The 17,287-nt window shown below is 50.6% G+C and overlaps 1 protein-coding gene across 1 annotated transcript; it reads left to right on the top strand.

Moving 5' to 3' along the window:
- Positions 1-3,295: 3,295 nt before the first annotated feature.
- On the top strand, positions 3,296-16,911 carry ELAC2 (elaC ribonuclease Z 2). Its single transcript, XM_036394730.1, has 24 exons — positions 3,296-3,500; positions 3,567-3,617; positions 3,685-3,755; positions 5,167-5,231; positions 5,801-5,858; positions 6,312-6,380; positions 6,869-7,021; positions 7,517-7,575; positions 8,344-8,402; positions 8,493-8,565; positions 9,366-9,478; positions 10,366-10,464; positions 10,657-10,795; positions 10,871-10,956; positions 11,925-12,034; positions 12,291-12,387; positions 12,503-12,641; positions 13,453-13,491; positions 13,619-13,728; positions 14,140-14,239; positions 14,310-14,430; positions 14,627-14,705; positions 15,330-15,474; positions 16,042-16,911. The coding sequence occupies exons 1-24, from the start codon at positions 3,307-3,309 to the stop codon at positions 16,531-16,533; spliced, it is 2,721 nt and encodes a 906-aa protein (XP_036250623.1). The 5' UTR covers positions 3,296-3,306; the 3' UTR covers positions 16,534-16,911.
- The last annotated feature ends 376 nt before the right edge of the window (positions 16,912-17,287 follow it).

Here is a 17,287-nt window from a genome sequence, read left to right as displayed (position 1 = left end):
CTTTAATGAAGCTCCCTTGGTTACACCTTGCTGTTGGCTCGTTGAAATCATTCTACATTCAAGTATTTCTGAGGCCTAATGAATTTTTTCTCTTGTTTAGTTGCCAATATCTTTGCATATTTATTTTTGGGGGTTTTATTTTGAAGGTTTTTTCCTGGCTAAGGCAGTGCCTGTCATGTCCTGTGCCACTTTTTGAGAATTTCCCCCCTCCTCTGCCAAGTACTGTCATGATTTGTTGCTGAGGAACAAGACCTTTTCAGCAAAATGCCACTAATCTGAGGGATGAGCCACCTGAAAGCTCACCTCTTAAGGCAATCCTCCCCACAATCTCCATTCAAATCATTTATGGCAAAAGAAGCATTGGCAAATTGATTTCTCCTCCTGGACTCCCTGTCTGTTCCCCACACTCGATGCCACTGGTAACTCAGTTATCCCTCAGGAAGCACAGGTCTGCAGGGTAAATCTGATAATATAGGGATAAAATGTTTCTAAAATCATGGGATATTCAGGGGGGTTGGAAAGAAAGGTTGGGCCTTGTAGGCCCTGGGAAAATTTTAGGCTTTACTGGATCATGCGAAACTGCACCTGTAAAATCATTTAATGACTATGATAAATGATATGATTGTTAAATGATAAATGATATGATTGCTAAATGTGATAATTGTTTGGTAATTGGATAGAATTATTGTTTCATTGTAACAAGAATAATGAGAAACGATGTTTGGGGGGTTTTGATGGAAATGACAAAATTCATGTTTGGATGAAATCAATGGATACAATAGAACAATATAAGTTTAATAATTAGTATGTAGTTATATAATGATAAGGGTATAAAAACGTGTTCATCCCGAGGCCATGTGGGAGTCAGATTTGGGTCTGTACCCCTGGCACCCAGAGCTCTTAGGTAACAGCTCCTGCATATCCTCATTCCATGGTTCTGTGCTTCTGAACAAATCCACCCCTGGGGCTGTGCAGAGCCAGACTCAGCAGGATTTAACGTGGATCCTCTGAGCTTTTGGAGCTCTAAGCTGCAATGCTGAGAAAGAGGGGACCCTTTGTGAGACCCTCCTGCCATCCCATCCTATATTCAAAAATCTTTCTGCTAAGCACACATATCTGTGAGATTTTCTTGTCAAACTTTCATCCTTCCCAACGCCCTGTGCCTGGGGCCAGCATCTTGTGGTTATTGCTTTGCCCTCGAGATCTACTTCCCACTAATTTTGCTTCTTATCTTGCCCAGACTGGTTACCTTTGTGAGCCACTGACACACCAAACTCTTCACATTGTCCTGTGCTGTCTTTAACCTGTGTGTAAACCTGCTCTTTTAATAAACCCCAGGCTCCAGGGGATGATGATAATCAGTGGAATACACAGCAAACAAAGGGAAGTATAGATTTCACCTTGGGGAAATCCCAAAGATAAGGATCCCCCTGGGTCTGTCAGTGGGGTCTGTGGGGATATTGCTTTTAAATCTCCCTTGTGGCACGGCTGATGCTATCACTGCAGCTGGATGTTGGTCCACAGGTCCTGAACAGGCTCCTGCAATGGGGGAGCCTGGTTGTGGTGCTGTTCTCAGGGGTCCCAGGACGAGGGAAGAGATGAGAATCTTGACTCCATGTTTCAGAAGGCTGATTTATTATTTTAGGATATATATTATATTAAAAGAAAATGATATATTAAAACTATACCAAAAGAATAGAAGCAAGGATTTCATCAGAAGGCTTGAAAGGAATAGAAAGGAATGGAATCACAATAAAATTGTGTGACTGACCAGAGAGTCTGAGCCAGCTGGACTGTGATTGGCCATTAATTAGAAACAACCACATGAGACCAATCAAAGATGCACCTGTTGCATTCCACAGCAGCAGATAATCATTGTCTATATTTCGTTTCTGAGGCCTCTCAGCTTCTCAGGATAAAAGATCCTAACAAAAGGATTTTTCATAAAATGTGTCTGTGACAGCTGGTGTGAGAAATGGTTACTCACTTGTCATAATTTTAGAAAAGTTTATTAAACCTTATCAAAAATACAACAGGAGACTGAACAGAGAAAATATGACAGTGCTGGGGAGCAGAGGATTTTCCCCACCATGTGCTCAGCCACACAATGGAGGTTTTTCTCCTTTTTAACCCTTTAACCCCTCCCAAAGTTCTGTCCATTGGCTCCTTCTTCCCTGCCCGGTGGTGGAGATCATTCCTTAAATCCTGATTGGAGGTCAGGTGTTCCATAGTGAAAATCTGACCCTCCCAAATGTCCCAACCCCGGCTGTCCCTTGGTGACAATGCAAGAGGCTAAAACATAAGTATAAATCTATAAAACTTTTTCTTAAGCTATACACTTGATATTTGTCTCAGTTCGTATCACATATGTATTATTATACATGATATTTGTCTATTGTCAATCATGGCATTACTCATCTATCACACTGGGGAATCCCAGGGAGTTAAAAAAAAATAAAATTAAATCTGCTTTTCTAAAAAAGTCCCTTTAAAAGTTCTCTCCCAAATTTGCCCTAAACCGAAACAAATACGTAGGGGTTCAGAGGGTTCTGAGGCTCAACCTCCTGATGGAGGTCAGGGCTCCCAGGGCTGTGTCCCCCGAACTCCGGCAGGGACCGGACACAGAACGGGCCGGACCGGGTACAGACCCGAACAGACCGGACACAGAACCGGCAGTGACCGGGTACAGAACCGAACAGACCGGACACAGAACGGGCTGGACCGGGTACAGAACCGAACAGACCGGACACAGAACCAGCAATGACCGGACACAGAACGGGCCGGACCGGGTACAGACCCGAACAGACCGGACACAGAACGGGCTGGACCAGGTACAGAACCGAACAAACCGGACACTGAACCAGCAATGACCGGACAGAGAATCCCGGCAGTGACCGGACACAGAACTGAACAGACTGGACACAGAACCGGCAGTGACCGGACACGGAACGGGCCGGAACGGACACAGAACCGGCAGTGACCGGACTCAGAACTGAACAGACTGGACACAGAACCACCCGGACCCGAATCCCCCGAACACCGACCGGCAGAGCCCAGTCACGTGTCAGCGGCCGGGCAGCACAGCGGCGTCTCAGGGGCGGGGCTGCACCCACCGTTCTCACTCCCCATTGGCCCGTCCGCATGACGTAGAGAAGGGGCGGTCCTTTCCGCGGGCATTTCTCTCCTCTCATTGGCCGCGGCGCGCTGGGCAGGGCGGGCACGCGGATGTGGGCGCTGGCGCGGCTGCTGCCGCCGGGCCGCGCGCTCGTGTGGCGGCGGGCGGGCCCCGGTGGCGCGGCCCGGGCCATGGCCGAGGGGCCCTCGGTGGCGGGCGGGCCCCGGCGGCGCCCCAAGGACGTGCCCCGGCACGTGTGGGCCCGCGAGCGGCGGCGGAGCGCGGGCGCCGGCCTGGCGGGGCCCAACACCGTGTACGTGCAGGTGGTGGCGGCCGGCAGCCGCGACGCGGGGGCTGCCGTGTACGTGTTCTCCGAGTTCAACCGGTGAGTGCGGGAACGGCGGCGGCGGGGCTGCCCGGCAGGCCCGCCCTGACACCGCTGTCCCCGCAGGTATCTGTTCAACTGCGGCGAGGGCACGCAGCGCGCCATGCAGGAGCACAAGTAAGTGCGGGACACCGGGGGGACACCGGGGCTCAGCGGGCCCCGCTCACCCCCGTGTGCCCCGCAGGCTGAAGATCTCCCACCTGGACAGCATCTTCCTGAGCCGCGTGTCCTGGGCCAACGTCGGGGGGCTGCCGGGTGAGTGCGGGCAGGACGCGGGCACTGCCCGGGGCCCGGGCGGTTTGCGGGTGTTCCAGGCTGCGCTGGGGACGGCGGCATCTGGGGCTGGGCTGGGGCTCTGCGGCAGATTTTTTCCCGAAATCTCCTGAGTAAGAGGTTGGGCTGGGGCTTTGTGCAGTGCAGACACGTGGTGGGACAGACCCTGCCTGACCAGCATGCCTGGATTCGCTTTCTCAAAATGTCCTGAACAGAAAGCGCTGGGCCCCAGCCCTGTGTGTGCGGCACTGCAGGCACGTGGTGAGACAGGTCCTGCCTGAGCAGCATGCCTGGATTCAGCTGCCCAAAATCTCCTGAGCAGAAGGGGCTGGGCTGGGGCTTTGTGCAGTGCAGACACGTGGTGGGACAGGCATGCCTGGCTTCAGTTTCCCAAAATCTCCTGAGTAGGAGGTGTTGGGCTGGGGCTTTGCGGCACTGCAGAATCACAGAATAATGAGCTTGGAAGAGACCTCGAAGATCATTGAGTCCAGCCTGTGCCCTAACACTCAACCAGACTCTAGCACCAAGTGCCATGTCCAGGCTTTTTTTAAACACATCCAGAGATGGTGATTCTACCACCTCCCTGGGAAGAGCATTTCACTGCTTTGTTATTCCTTCAGTGGAAAATTTTTTCCTAATATCCAACCTATCCCTTCCCTGACGGTAGCTGGAGACTGTGTCCTCTGGTTCTGTCAGAGACTGACCCCACCTGTCTGCAGCCTCCCTTCAGGAAGGTGTAGAGAGCAATGAGGGCACCCCTGAGCCTCCTCTTCTCCAGGCTAAACAGCCCCAGCTCCTTCAAACGTTCCTCACAGGGTTTGTGTTCCCAGCCCCTCTCCAGCCTCATTGCCTCCTCTGGATGTGCTCAAGCCTCTCCACGTCCTTCCCAAACTGAGGGGCCAGAGCTGGACACAGCACTCAGTTCTCACTGCAGACACGTGGTGGGACAGGCCCTGCCTGTCCAGCATGCCTGGGTTCAGCTTCCCAAAATCTCCTGAGTAGGAGGTGTTAGCAGTGTTGCCAGCAGGGAGGTGGATTAGGCAGGTTTGAGTCCAAAGGAACACACAAAAGTTGGTGGGCACCATTGTGCTCAGTGCAGGATGAGGTTTGGATAGATGGCTGTGGGTCTTGTCCATTAAAATTCTGGAAATCTCCAAGAAAAGGAGATTAATGCTCTGTTCTGATGCCTTGCTCCAGATTAATTTTATCAAGATGTGTATTTTCTTTATTTGTAGAGGCAAGTGACTTGTTGGAACTGCCACAAAATTCAGGTCTGGGTTCAGTTCTGGCCTTTGTGGAGAGGCCAAGCACTCCTGAACAGAGAGGGCTTTTTTTGGGGATCTACCAGTGCTCAGTGGAGCTGTGCTAAAGCTGTTTCTCTGCTTGCTCTTAGGGATGATCCTCACCCTGAAGGCCATAGGGCTCCAGAGGTGTGTGTTCCTGGGGCCACCAAAGCTGGTAAGTATGGCAAGGTGCAGAAGGCAGAGCAAACCCTCAAAGGGTTAAAGCTCCCCCTGGAACTGGGAGAGCTGAGAAAAGGGAATGTCTGTGCGGGTGTGAAATGCTGCTCTGAATTTGTGTCTGCACAAAGGGCTTGAAAATCCAAATCTCCTCAGTTTTCTCAAAAGAAGTTTCCTCAGAAATCTTCTGCACCTGTGTTGTAGTCTCATATCCTGATAAATCAGCTTTGGGAAGAGGGGAGGATCTTGGTTCCCTTGTCTGCTCCCTGCCTATTTTACATTAATAGGAGCTCAGTCTCTGCTCTCCTGTTTGATGTGGTCCTTGCCAGCCTAATGCCACGTCTGGACCAGAAATCTGCAATCCTCAGCATTGTTGGAATGGTTTCATGTCCTTGCAGTTTCTGCTGACTAATTGCCCAGCTGGAGGGGGTGGGGACAGTGGCTCTTTGCCTTTCTAAAGGCACAGTGCCTGCCCTGAGCTGTCTGAGCTGCTCAGGCTGGTCTCACTGGGTGTTTGGCATGGCACTGCTTGTTCCCCCTCCTGACAGCCTTTCTCTTCTTTTCCAGCAAAACTACTTGAAAGCCATTCGCCTCTTCCCTGGGCCCCTCAAAAGGATGGACTTAGGTAGGTCAGGGATGTGGAGCAAAGGAATTTGGAACTTTGTTTCATCTCTAGCCAAGGTTGCATTGCCGAGCAACAGCCTCAGGTTCAGGTTCACCTAGAGGATGTTTGAAACATTTTTTTTCCTCTGCTACACTGTTAAACCCCTCACAACAGTGTTTCCAGCTCTGTTTCTGCTCAGGGGCTCCAGGCTGGCTGATAAAAACAGCATTTGGTTCTAAATCCCTGAAGGCAGTTTGCTTCCAGAGTCTGCCATGAATTTGCTCATCATGGCCCCATGAAGATGATGGGCTTTTAAAACTTTATTTGTTCATTGGGGTTGGGCAGAGAAAGGGAAGGGGAACATTCAGCAGGTTGTGTTTAAGAAGGACAAAGACATTTTTCTGATTTATATCCTTGTAGAGTGTGAATCTCTGCTCATGCACTTGTTAATGGTGGCTTTTGATCTCTTCCCAGCTGTGCAGTTGCACACAGAGCCTGAGTACAAGGATGAGACAATGACTGTCTACCAGATCCCTCTGACAGGTGAGCCCTGCTGCTGCAGGGACACAGGGGAAGCACAGTGAAGGTTCAGGGAGCAGCTTGTGTTTGCCAGCCTGAGTAAGCAGAGGTTCATTAATTTGCTTTTCTCAGGAGAAGCATCTCATTTAAATAACAAGACCTGCTGAGTCAGGCTTGTTCCTTTAGGTGTGGGTGGATGGAATGAGCTGTGGAACATCCCTGGGTTTGGCTTTCTCAGCCAGCTGCATTCTTTCTGCTGCAAAATGTGGTACTGGAGGTGCAGCACAGACTTGACAGAGTTTAACAGTCTGGGGAGAAGGACTTGGATGAGGGATGGCTCCTGAAATAAGTGACTGGAGAATGCTCCAGTGCAAGCTAGACTAGGGGAGGAACTCTGTATTCTGGTGCAGTTTAAACCTGACTGCCATGGAGGAGGGAATGCTACTCATGATTTTCTTCTATGTTACTGTAGATTGAGTGATCTTTGTCTGCTTTTCTTGGATTTGGGACAGCAAAACCATTTGGGGGTGCTGGAAGTTCACCCGCCCAGAGTCCTGGAGCATCTCCCCAAGGTGGAAATAGCCCTAAAAGGGACACAGGACCTGGATCCCCGAGAGCTGCACAGCAAAGCTTGGAGGAAGGAAATGAGAGCCCAAAGAAAGCAGGTGAAACACATGGAATGGCCTTTTTAACTTTAATTAACCTTCCGAAGGATAGGAATTTGTCCTCTGAGCCATTTGCTGTCTGAAAGTGAGGTTGGTAGAGAAGCTCAGCTGGAAGGTTCCCTGGAGCAGAAAGTCTTCTGGTATTTTGGAAGTTTTAGAGAACTTAAAAGGCCCAAGAAATTGGACATGACTGGTGCTTGGGTGTGATTAGTCCCTGTAGTAGTTTGCTTCTGGTGGGGGTAGATGCTCCAACCTTTGTAATTTAATTACAGGTGGATGCTGGGCTGATGATTTTTTCAGTCTTGGGCTTTAGTTTGGCTTCCTGTATTTGAACCCATGGGCTCTCTGGCCCATTTTCATCACATTTTTTCTGCTGGGCTCCAAGTTAAGTGGATAATGTTCCAGTTAATGCTTTAGCAAATTCTGGTGTGTTTTGGTTTTAAGAAAAGTGATAGCGAGTGATGATATTTTTAGTAGTTTAGCTTTGTTTTGCAGGTGATGAACAGAAGTGTGCAAGGAAGCATCCTGAGCTGGTGACAGCTTTTCTGTGCAAAGTGAGTTGGGGCACAGGGTCTCTAAACCAACACAGCACATAAGAGAATAAAACAGAGTATTTCAGGGGGAAGGGACATCCAGTGATCATCTGTAACCACAGGATGAGTTGGGCTGGAAGAGACCTTAAAGATAATCTCATTCCATGTTCCCATGGGCAGGGACACCCTCCACTAGGTCAGGTTGCTCCAAGCCCCATCCAGCCAGGGTTGAACCATCCAGTCCAGCTGCCTGGCTACCTCAGGCTGCCCAAAATTTCAGACATTTTATTAAGGGCATTGTTCAACCATCTCTTAAACACTGGCAGGCTTGGGGCATTGACCACCCTCTGTAAGGAAATGTTTCCTGATGTCATCTTGCTGCAGGTATTTAAATAGAGAGAACATTTTCAAGTAGGGCTTTGAAGCTCTAATGTGCTTCTGCTTTTCAAGTGTCAGAGTTGCTGTAGCCTGAGTAGGAACGTGTAAAAGTGGAGGTGTGTTTTAGAATCCAGCCATGATTGAGTGTACAGGTTCCATTCTTGTTGAACCCTCAGAGGAGGGCAGGCTGTTGTGCTTGCTTGGCCACAGAGGGGAGCAAGAAGCAGCAGCATGATCCTGGAAAGCAGAGAGCCCAGAAAAGCCTTTGTGGAACAATTGGAGCAGTGGCTGTGGAACTGAAAAAGGACAAAATACTCCCTTGGTGTGTGGAGAAGCTCTTTAGCTGGCAGTACCTGATCTTGTTTCATGGCCCTCCTAATTTGGGTGATAATTGTGTTTGACTCTCTGTAGGTTCACCCGAGGAAGGGGAAATTCCTTGCAGCTAAAGCCCAGGAGCTGGGCCTGCCAGTGTGAGTATGAGAGCCCAGCCTGGGCCAGGGGGCAGCAGGAGCAGGCTCAGGGCTGTTGGCAGCTGAGTATTTCTGTGGCCTTGTTCTCAGGGGAACTCCAGCCATCCTTCCCATCATTACAGCTCTCAAAAATGGGGAGAGCATCACTTTTGAAGGCAAAGAGGTAAGATGTGCCTGTGCTTCTGTTGGGGTTTTGTCACTCTCCCTCCTTCACTGGGCTCCAAGGGTGACAGTTTTTGGTGCAGAATGCTTTGCCTGCCAGTACATTCAGGTTGTTGCTGAGCCTGGGGCTCTTGGGGTGCTGACCAGGGAATGAGCTCCTGTGTGGGCATGGCTCTGGTGTTTGCTGTTTGGCAGAGCTGCTTTATCTCCCCTCCCCAAAGCTGGGGCAGGTCTAGGAGTGAGCTGGTGGAGTTAATCCCTGCATTGTTTAAAGCTGGGGGTTGATTGCCTGTGTAGCCATCACTCCCTTCTGCCCCTGTTTGCACCTCTGACACCAAAATAAACTCAGTAGTTCTGGGGTACAGGGTCTGCATCTCTCAAACACTGAGTGAGAGGCAGAGCCAGCTCTGGCCATGGCTCAGGTGATCTGCAAGTGGAGGTGCTGACCTGGGAGACAGGATCAGCACATCTTTGTGTCACAAGAATTTTATAAAGCCTTTTTTCCTTACACATGCTTTTGCTACCATCTGAATCTCTCATGGGAATCTCAAAACTGCTGAAATTCTCCTCCTTGGTTAGGCTGTGGTTTCTGTGAGGCCAGGGTTGGGATTTGCTGTTCCACACATTGGATTTTGCTGTGAAATGAGAGCAGAAAGGGCCCCAGAGCTGCCCTGGCTGGGTGCATTGAGCATTGGGAGTGGCAGCTGGGCTCTGTGTGACTGAAGGAGTCAGACACAGAGGTGCAGGAAGGGCTGTGTGTGCAGGCTGCCTGTGCTGTGACCACTGTGTATCTACCTGCAGCTCTTTCCTGAGGAGCTGTGCACCCCCACTGACCCTGGCCCAGTGTTCCTTGTGCTGGAGTGTCCCCACGAGGGCTTTGTGGATGCTGTCTGTGAAAATGAGACCTTCCAAAGGTAGGGCTGGGCCACCTGCAGTGCCTGGGGAAGGACCTGTGCTGAGTTCTGGTTTTGTTCTTGTTCTAGCTCAGGTGGGCTGTTTCTTATGGCTGATGTCTGAGCTCTTTGGCACTGTTAAGGAGCTTCAGATGCAAGAAAGAATTGGTGGTGCATTTTGGGGCTTTTAGGAAAGGCAGGACCTGTGAGTTCTGTGACTGCCATGGGCCTGTTTTCCCCAGGGACCTCCAGAGCAGGAATGTGCCCTGGTGTCTGCCTGGGGAGCAGTGGAGGCTGCTGCTTCTCTGGGCTGCACATAACTGTAGGGCTTGTGCAGAAGCATTTGGGCTCCTGGAGGCTCTGCAGATGTTGCTGATGGAGGAGAGGAACTGCCCTGTGGGGGACAGTGGAGGTGTCAGCAAATGGCCTGAGCCTTGTGGCTTGAGTGAGGCAGTCCTGGAGCTCCATGCTCTGAAAATAAATCCCTGCTCTGCCTGCCTCAGGGGGCATCTCTGGCAGCACCAAAGGGGGAGAGGGGAGGGGATGCCAAGGACATGGACTGGAGCACAGTTGGGTGTCACTGTAGGACACGAAGGAACACAAGCTCACACCGCTGTTCTCAAGGTGAAGGAAAAGGGAATTTCATTTTCTGACTCCAACATTTATAGATTTCCAAAAGTGACAGTGGATTGGAGGGTAGCAGTGCCACCTCTCCAATGACACTGGACAAACCAACAGCCCATCAGCTTTCTCCTCCTCCATAAAGGAATGCAAAACAATGAGTCAAAACAATTTTACTTACAGAAACTGTGTGAGAAAGTTCGCTACAAGAATGTAAATATCAGAAGGCTTAGAAAGTCTCAATAAATCAGGGTGACAGATGCTCTTTCTGCTTGCATGTGTCCCAGGTACCAGGAGGGAGTTGCTGAGCACCAGGTGGCCTTGGTTATTCACATGACCCCCGAGGCAGTGCTGCGGGACAGCCGCTACCAGCAGTGGATGCAGAGGTACGTGTGCTGTGCTCTGGCCTCCTGTCTCAGTTCTGGTTCCGAAGTCAAGAGCTCTTTACATCTTGGGTCCAAAGTAAAGAGCTCTAAAAAGAGGGCTCTGCTGGCTCAGGTGAGATTTTAGCTCAGGTGTGCCGATACACCCAGTTCTCACACGGGGCTGAAGCTGTTGAGCATTGTTTCCTCTGGCAGGTTTGGGCCTGGCACTCAGCACTTGGTGCTCAATGAAAACTCCTCTGCTGTGCACAACCCACGCAGCTACAAGATCCAAACTCAGCTGAACCTCATCCACCCAGAGATCTTCCCTCTGCTCACCACCTACCAGAGCAAGGTAATCCAGGCCCACCTTGCCCTGTGCCTGCTGCCCTGAGCAAAGGCTGTGTCTCATGTCACCCTCCTCGTGCAGGAAGCAGAGGCTGTGTGCCCTGTGCCCATCGTGAGAGGGGAGTGCCTCCTGAAATACCATCTCAGGCCACAGCAGGAGTGGCAGAGGTCAGTGGGAATCTTCTTCTTCCCAGGTTTTGGGTGTTTGCTTGAAGCAGCTTTTTGGTGAGGGAGGGCACTGTGTCAGGATCCCCTGCAGATCCTTTTTGGTGCCTGTGCTGGGGAAGCTTTTGAGGGCTGTGTCCTTGCCCCTGAAAGTCTCAGACAAGGTGTAGCACGTGGAGGAGGGAACCACTGAAAACAACACCTGGCCAGTGCTTTGGAGTGTTGTTTCTGTCCCTTGCTCCTGTGGCCTTGTGGTCCTTTGTCCTTTGCTTTGACTCATGCTGTGCACCTGGCTGTGGCTGTGGCAGAGCAGATGGGGGCAGGGAGAGAGGTTCTGGGGAGTCTTACCTTCTGAAGACCTAGAGGGCCTGACATTAGGGCTGACAGCTCCAGGTGGTTAAACAGTTACTGGCTTTGCTCCTGTGGCCTGGTGGGCAAATGGGTGAAGCTGCTCAAAGGGACCCCAGGGGGCAAGGGGATTTCAGCCACCATGGCTCAGATTTCTGTCCTCGTTGGGCACAACAGGAGGATGCCAAGAAGAGTTTAAGCTTCTCTGTTGAGGTAACTGAATACCTGTAGTGCTGCACATGCTCTGAAGCAGGCCCAGCTCACAGGTTTCTTACACTTTCCATCAGTGCCTGGATCCCTTTAGGTGTCTGCTCCTCCTGCAGGACCTTCTGTGCTGCCTTGCAGTGCCCTCTAGTGCCTGGCAGCTCTGCATGGGATGAGGTGCTATTGCAGGAGCTTCTCCACTTGGTGGAATGATCATTTCTGTGCCTGGCTCAGCCCAACCAGGCCTTTGTGGCACACACCACACTTGTGGATGTGTCTTCTCCAACCCCTCAAAATGGAAAGAGCATTTGTCCTCTTGTTGTAAGGCTGTTTTGTCACAGGAGTTTGGCACTTTGCTCTGAAAAGGGCTGTTTCAGCTCCTACCTTGCCCCATCCTGATGGGTGGCCTGTTGTTGCAGAGATGCTGTGACTGTCTGTGATCCTGATGAGTTTGTCAGTGAGGCCTTGGATCTCCCTGACTTCCAGACCCGTGTGAAGGAGTGCAAGGAGAGCCTGTCTGCTGTACCAGGTACAGATCAGCAACTTAGCTTGGATCAGTGTGCTGGAAAATAGGACCTGAGCTCTTGGTGCCCCCCCCAGTGCTTCAGAGCCCAGTTGAAGCTGTGAAGTGGTGGGGCTTGTTCTGCCTTCCCTTACAAACCTGCTGCTGAGGGGGGCAGAGGTGCCTGTGCTGGCCACGTTGGCTCTGGTGAATTAGGTGGTGTCTGAGTGGGCAATGTGTGGAGAACACTTGCCTCCAAATCCTTGTTGTCTGTTTTCTCTAGGAAATGTGGGTGCTTATCCTGAGATTGTGTTCTTGGGAACAGGATCTGCGATCCCAATGAAAATCCGCAATGTCAGTTCCACGCTGCTGAATACCAGGTGAACCCCAGGGCTCTCTGATCTCTGCCTTCCAGCCCCAAGGATCCCCCTCCCTGCCTGGCCCTGCTCAGAGCTCTCAGAGTCACTGCTAAATGTCTCTGTCACCTCTCACCAGTGCTACCAAGTCCCTGCTCCTGGACTGTGGAGAAGGAACTTTTGGGCAGCTCTGCCGCCACTATGGAGAGCAAGTGGACCAAGTGCTGTGTAACCTCGTGGCTGTGTTTGTGTCCCACATGCACACAGATCACCACTCTGTGAGTTCAGGGGCTGGGAAGGGGCTCGTGCAGCTCTGCTCTGAACCCAAGGTTCAGAGCTACCTGGGCTGCTCCAGCTGAGGAATGTGGGCTGGCCTGTATGGGAATAAATCACATGGGACTCCATTTTCTTCATGGTGGAAAAAGCCCATTCTTTATTATTAAGGAGGAGTTTTATTCTTATTTATATTATTTATAGGAGTTTTGTTATTTTTATATATAATATTTATATATATTATTTATATATTTATTTATACATTTATTATTAAAAGGAGTTATGTATATAACTCCTTTTTTATACAGTTTTACAGACCTCATGTGTGACTCCAATTGGTCAGTAGTTTCCTTGCCAATTACTTTTATTGGTTAGTAACAAGTTGTTATTCTGTATGGAATGGTCACTCAAACCCCTGGTGTATATGTGCAGGGAAGTTGTTTGTGAAATATAGTTCTCATTTTTCTATCTAATGGTGCAAAAACAGTTGATGCAGGTTCAAGTTGTTTTTTTACCCAGGAAAATGGGTAATGAATGGCTCACAACAGGATTGCATTCACATGAACCTGCAAAATGCTAGCTTTGACAAGGCCAGCCAGGAGAGCAGGATTGATTTTATGAATCCTTTCTCTATGATTTTTCTACCTTATTGCAACAGCCCCACTCTGCATTCCTCTCTTCATTCATTCCCCAGGCACTGCTGAATCTGTGTGTGTTTCTAATCCCCTCTCCCTTCTTGTTTGTTCTGACTCTGGGCTTGCTGAGCTGTGGTGCTGTTGCCTCTGACTCCCTTGCTGTGTCTGTGTTCCTCTGCAGGGGCTGGTGAATATCCTGATGGAGCGGCGCAGAGCTTTTGTGAGTAGTTACTCTGCTCTTAACATGGCTTGGGTGAGAGGAGGGGAAGTTCAGAGTAGTGGAGAAGCACCAGCCTATCCCTAGCATTTCTCCTCTCTGATTTTTCTCCCCACCTTTGCTTTTTCAGGCAGCCCTGGGTCAGGATTTCAGCCCTCTGTTTCTGGTAGCACCTGAGCAGATCATGCCTTGGCTGCACGAGTACCACAACCACTGTGAGGAGATTCTTGGAGACATCAAGTGAGTGTTCTGTGTGGAGAATGTCCTTGGTCTTTATTCAAGGCAAACTCATCCATTCCCCCAGCCCTTGGTTGGAGGTGGCTCTGACTCCTTTCACTGCCTGTAGAACAAGGATATGCAATCTGCAGAGGGCAGGATGGGGTTTGTACTCAGCTGTGCTGCTTAAATAGAGGTTTGTGTGCAAGCTTCCCTTTGCTGTAGGAAAAGGGAGTTGGGGAAGTGGAAGAAAGAGTATTTGATAGTGGGGTAGAAGTGATTGGGTGAGTTACTGGGGCACCAATGAAAGTGAGAGGTTATACAGGTCACCAAGGCACTGAACTGAGGCTGAGGAGGAGGAGAAGTTGGCTGCTTGAAGAGAAGACCATGTTTTATTTTGTACCTGCCCTTAATTACCTCTTCCTTCCCTCCCAGAATGATTCCTGCTCAGTGTCTTGTGCAAGGCTGTGAGAACATCAGACCCAAAGCCAAGGAGTTTGTGAGCTCTCTGTTAGAGAGCTATGACCTGGCTGAGGTGAGTTCCTGAGCTGGGGGGCTCCATGGCTGGAGGAGACCTGGACTCTAACACTTGTATCCTTGTTCAGTTTCAGACCTGTGAAGTCCAGCACTGTAAAAATGCCTTTGCATGTTCAGTGATCCACAAATCTGGCTGGAAAGTAGTTTATTCTGGTGATACAATGCCCTGCATGGCCTTAGTGCAAATGGGTAGGTAACAGAACCCTCTGCTTGCAGAATCTCTTGGAGAATGGATACTGACAGATGGAGACCTCAGTGGGCAACCCCAAACCTTTGGTGCTGTGTCTGCCACACACTGAGGGGCTGAGGAGGGACAGGAGGCTTCTGTGGGCAGTTGGGCAGGTCAGTCTTCAGCTGAAGATGGAATTTGTGATTGTTTGCACAGGTAAAAATGCCAACCTGCTGATCCACGAAGCCACGCTGGAAGATGGGATGGAAAAAGAAGCTATAGAGAAGACCCACAGGTGGGGTGTGTTCTGCTGTCTGTCCCTGTCAGGAAGGGAGAGGTGCACAGCTGGGTGTGGTCCTTGGAGCTGGTGGTGAAGGGCCCAAGTCCTGTCAAAGGCTCTGGTGTGCACAGAGCTCATCTACACTAAAGATGGGGTGTTGGTCACTGCAGCAGCTCTGAGACACCACAGCTCCTCTCAGCACCCCCAAAGAAAATGGGGAAAGCTTTCAAGCAGACATTGGTAACTCTACAAATAGGCCAGCCCGAGGGAAAGACCCTTTGCATGGGTACATCCTGGGTAGAAGCTGTTTTTACCCCCACAGCTCTCTGAGAGCCCTGCAGCCAGGGATTCCATGTGCTGCCCAGGCAAACGTGGGAGCAGCTGCTCAGCACTCCCTGCCAGTCACAGCTGAGCCTATTGGCACCCTGGGATAAGTGCCTGTCCCCAGGTTGTGGAGCTCTTAAATGCTAGGCTGCAACAATTGCAGCTGCATTCCTGCACTCAGGGTGGTGTGGAAGTCAGGGAATTGCCACCAGTGCAGGCTGCCCAAGGGAGAGGGGCCTGTGCCCCTGAGCTCACTTGGTGTGCTGTGAGCCTGGGTGCCAGCCTGGCTGTGACCAGGGCATGCTCCTTTTGCAGCACAACCTCCCAGGCCATCCAGACTGGGATGAAGATGAATGCAGAGTTCATCATGCTCAATCACTTCAGCCAGAGGTACGCCAAGATCCCGCTGTTCAGCGAGGACTTCAGCGACAGGGTCGGCATTGCCTTTGACCACATGAGGGTGAGTTGGGAGCTTGGGGCCAGGCCTGGCAATGGTGTCTAGGTTATTTTGATGGCTGCTCATGAATTAAATGCTCCTCTTGTATCAATATTCCATCTCCTGAAGAGCAGTGTCTGAAGCAGCTCCTTTAGCTGCTGGCAGCAGATGCTCTGTCACCCTTTGCCCACACTGCTGTGAGAGCAGGGGCTCATGGCCCTTGAATCCAACTCTTGGGTACTTGCCTTGTGCCACCTCAAGTCTGTGCTTGCTATTCCCAGCCAAAAAAACCTAATTTTGCTTCCATTCCCATCCCAACTGATTCGCTGCTCCAATGGCTTTCTGTAGCAGACAAAAGCTGTGGCTGAAGGCACTCGTGGCAGTGAGGGCAGCTCACTGTCAGTCAGAATTTGTCCTGTTCACAGCTTTTCTGTGAAGCAAACATCAATAACTCGTTGAGATCAGGGCTGCTGGATGCAGATGCTGCACACAGGAAGGGGCAGTGCCCTCTGCCTGCACAGGCCAAAGGCAAGGGGGAATGAGGAAACCAAACAGCAGTTGTCACACAGGAGCTGTGTGCTTGTGTTTCAGGTACGTTTTGGTGACTTCCCAGCCATCCCAAAGCTGATCCCGCCCCTGAAGGCTTTGTTTGCAGATGACATCGTGGAGATGGAGGAGAGGAAGGAGAAGAGGGAGATGAGGCTGCTGAAGGAGACTGCTCTGGTCCTGGACAAGCTCACCAGGGGGGACAGTACAGAAGCAGCATGCCAGAAAAGGAAACAAACCAAGAACCATCAGGAACTGCCGACAAGAAGCTTAAAACAGCCAACTGAGAAGGGGCAAGGCTGGGAGTGCTCTGCTCCAGAGAGAGAAGCCTGGCTCTGCACAGGCCTGGGCACTGCATGGTGCTGCCAGCACCACAGAACAGGGGCTGGCCTGGGCATCTGGGTCTGCTTGCTCATCATGGATCTCCCTGGGCTGCAGCTCCAGGGGGCTGTCAGCAGCACTGGTCTTGTGGAGACAGGATCTGCCCACATGGCTCCTTTGGGGGCTCACCAGTCCGTGGGGCAATTTTTCTTTTAACCAAAAATTCTCTCTGAACTGTTTTAATTTTGGGTTTTATGCTATGAGGTATTGATAATGTGACAGCAGCAGGTGTGACCTTTGCAAGAGATCAGGTGTGAGAGGCCCTGGAGGGGCTGTGGGTTTGCCAGAAGAAGGTGAGCATGTCTCAGCTGGGTATGCCCCCTTTCACTATCAGAACCCAGGTGATAAGAGGAAAATTAACAGTAAAATGGGACCCAATCGTAGGGGTTTAGGTTAAATTAGGAGTGAGAATACATCTGTACATTGGTGTTCCCATTTTATTTTGGTTTTTCTCTGCTGGTTTTTTATTCAAAAGATCAGTTTTCCAAACCCTTTATTTAGAATCTGAATAAACCACTCGCCATCCTCCAAAAAGCTGCGTTGTGTATGGATCACTAATGAGGAGACAAAAACCTGAATTGCTCTGGCAAGTGACCTTGGCTTGGCTGGCTTTGGGGTAAAGACCAAGATCTTGCCCATCAAGTCTGGATCATGCTGTGGAGCCTCATGGCTGTGAGTGTCCTTGAGCAGATTACGGCTCTGGATGCAGGGGACAGGAAAGTGGCACAGCAGTCAGGTCTGTGGTTAAGAGGAGTTTTTCTGAGGCTTTTTGTGGGTCAGCCTTGCTTCTTCCCTTGCTGCTGCTGTCACTGGCTGTGTTTGGAAGTAGGAGGGGAGTTCTGTGCTGTTCCAATAAAGGAGTTCATTTTTGGAGGCAACTTTTTGACACATAGGCCTCACTCAGGAGATG

The sequence above is a fragment of the Molothrus ater genome, chromosome 19 (genome assembly GCF_012460135.2).
Source record: "Molothrus ater isolate BHLD 08-10-18 breed brown headed cowbird chromosome 19, BPBGC_Mater_1.1, whole genome shotgun sequence".
NCBI classification, from domain to species: Eukaryota; Metazoa; Chordata; class Aves; order Passeriformes; family Icteridae; genus Molothrus; species Molothrus ater.
The sequence above is the reverse complement of the archived record's forward strand: the minus strand, read 5'-3'. Positions and strand labels throughout refer to the sequence as shown.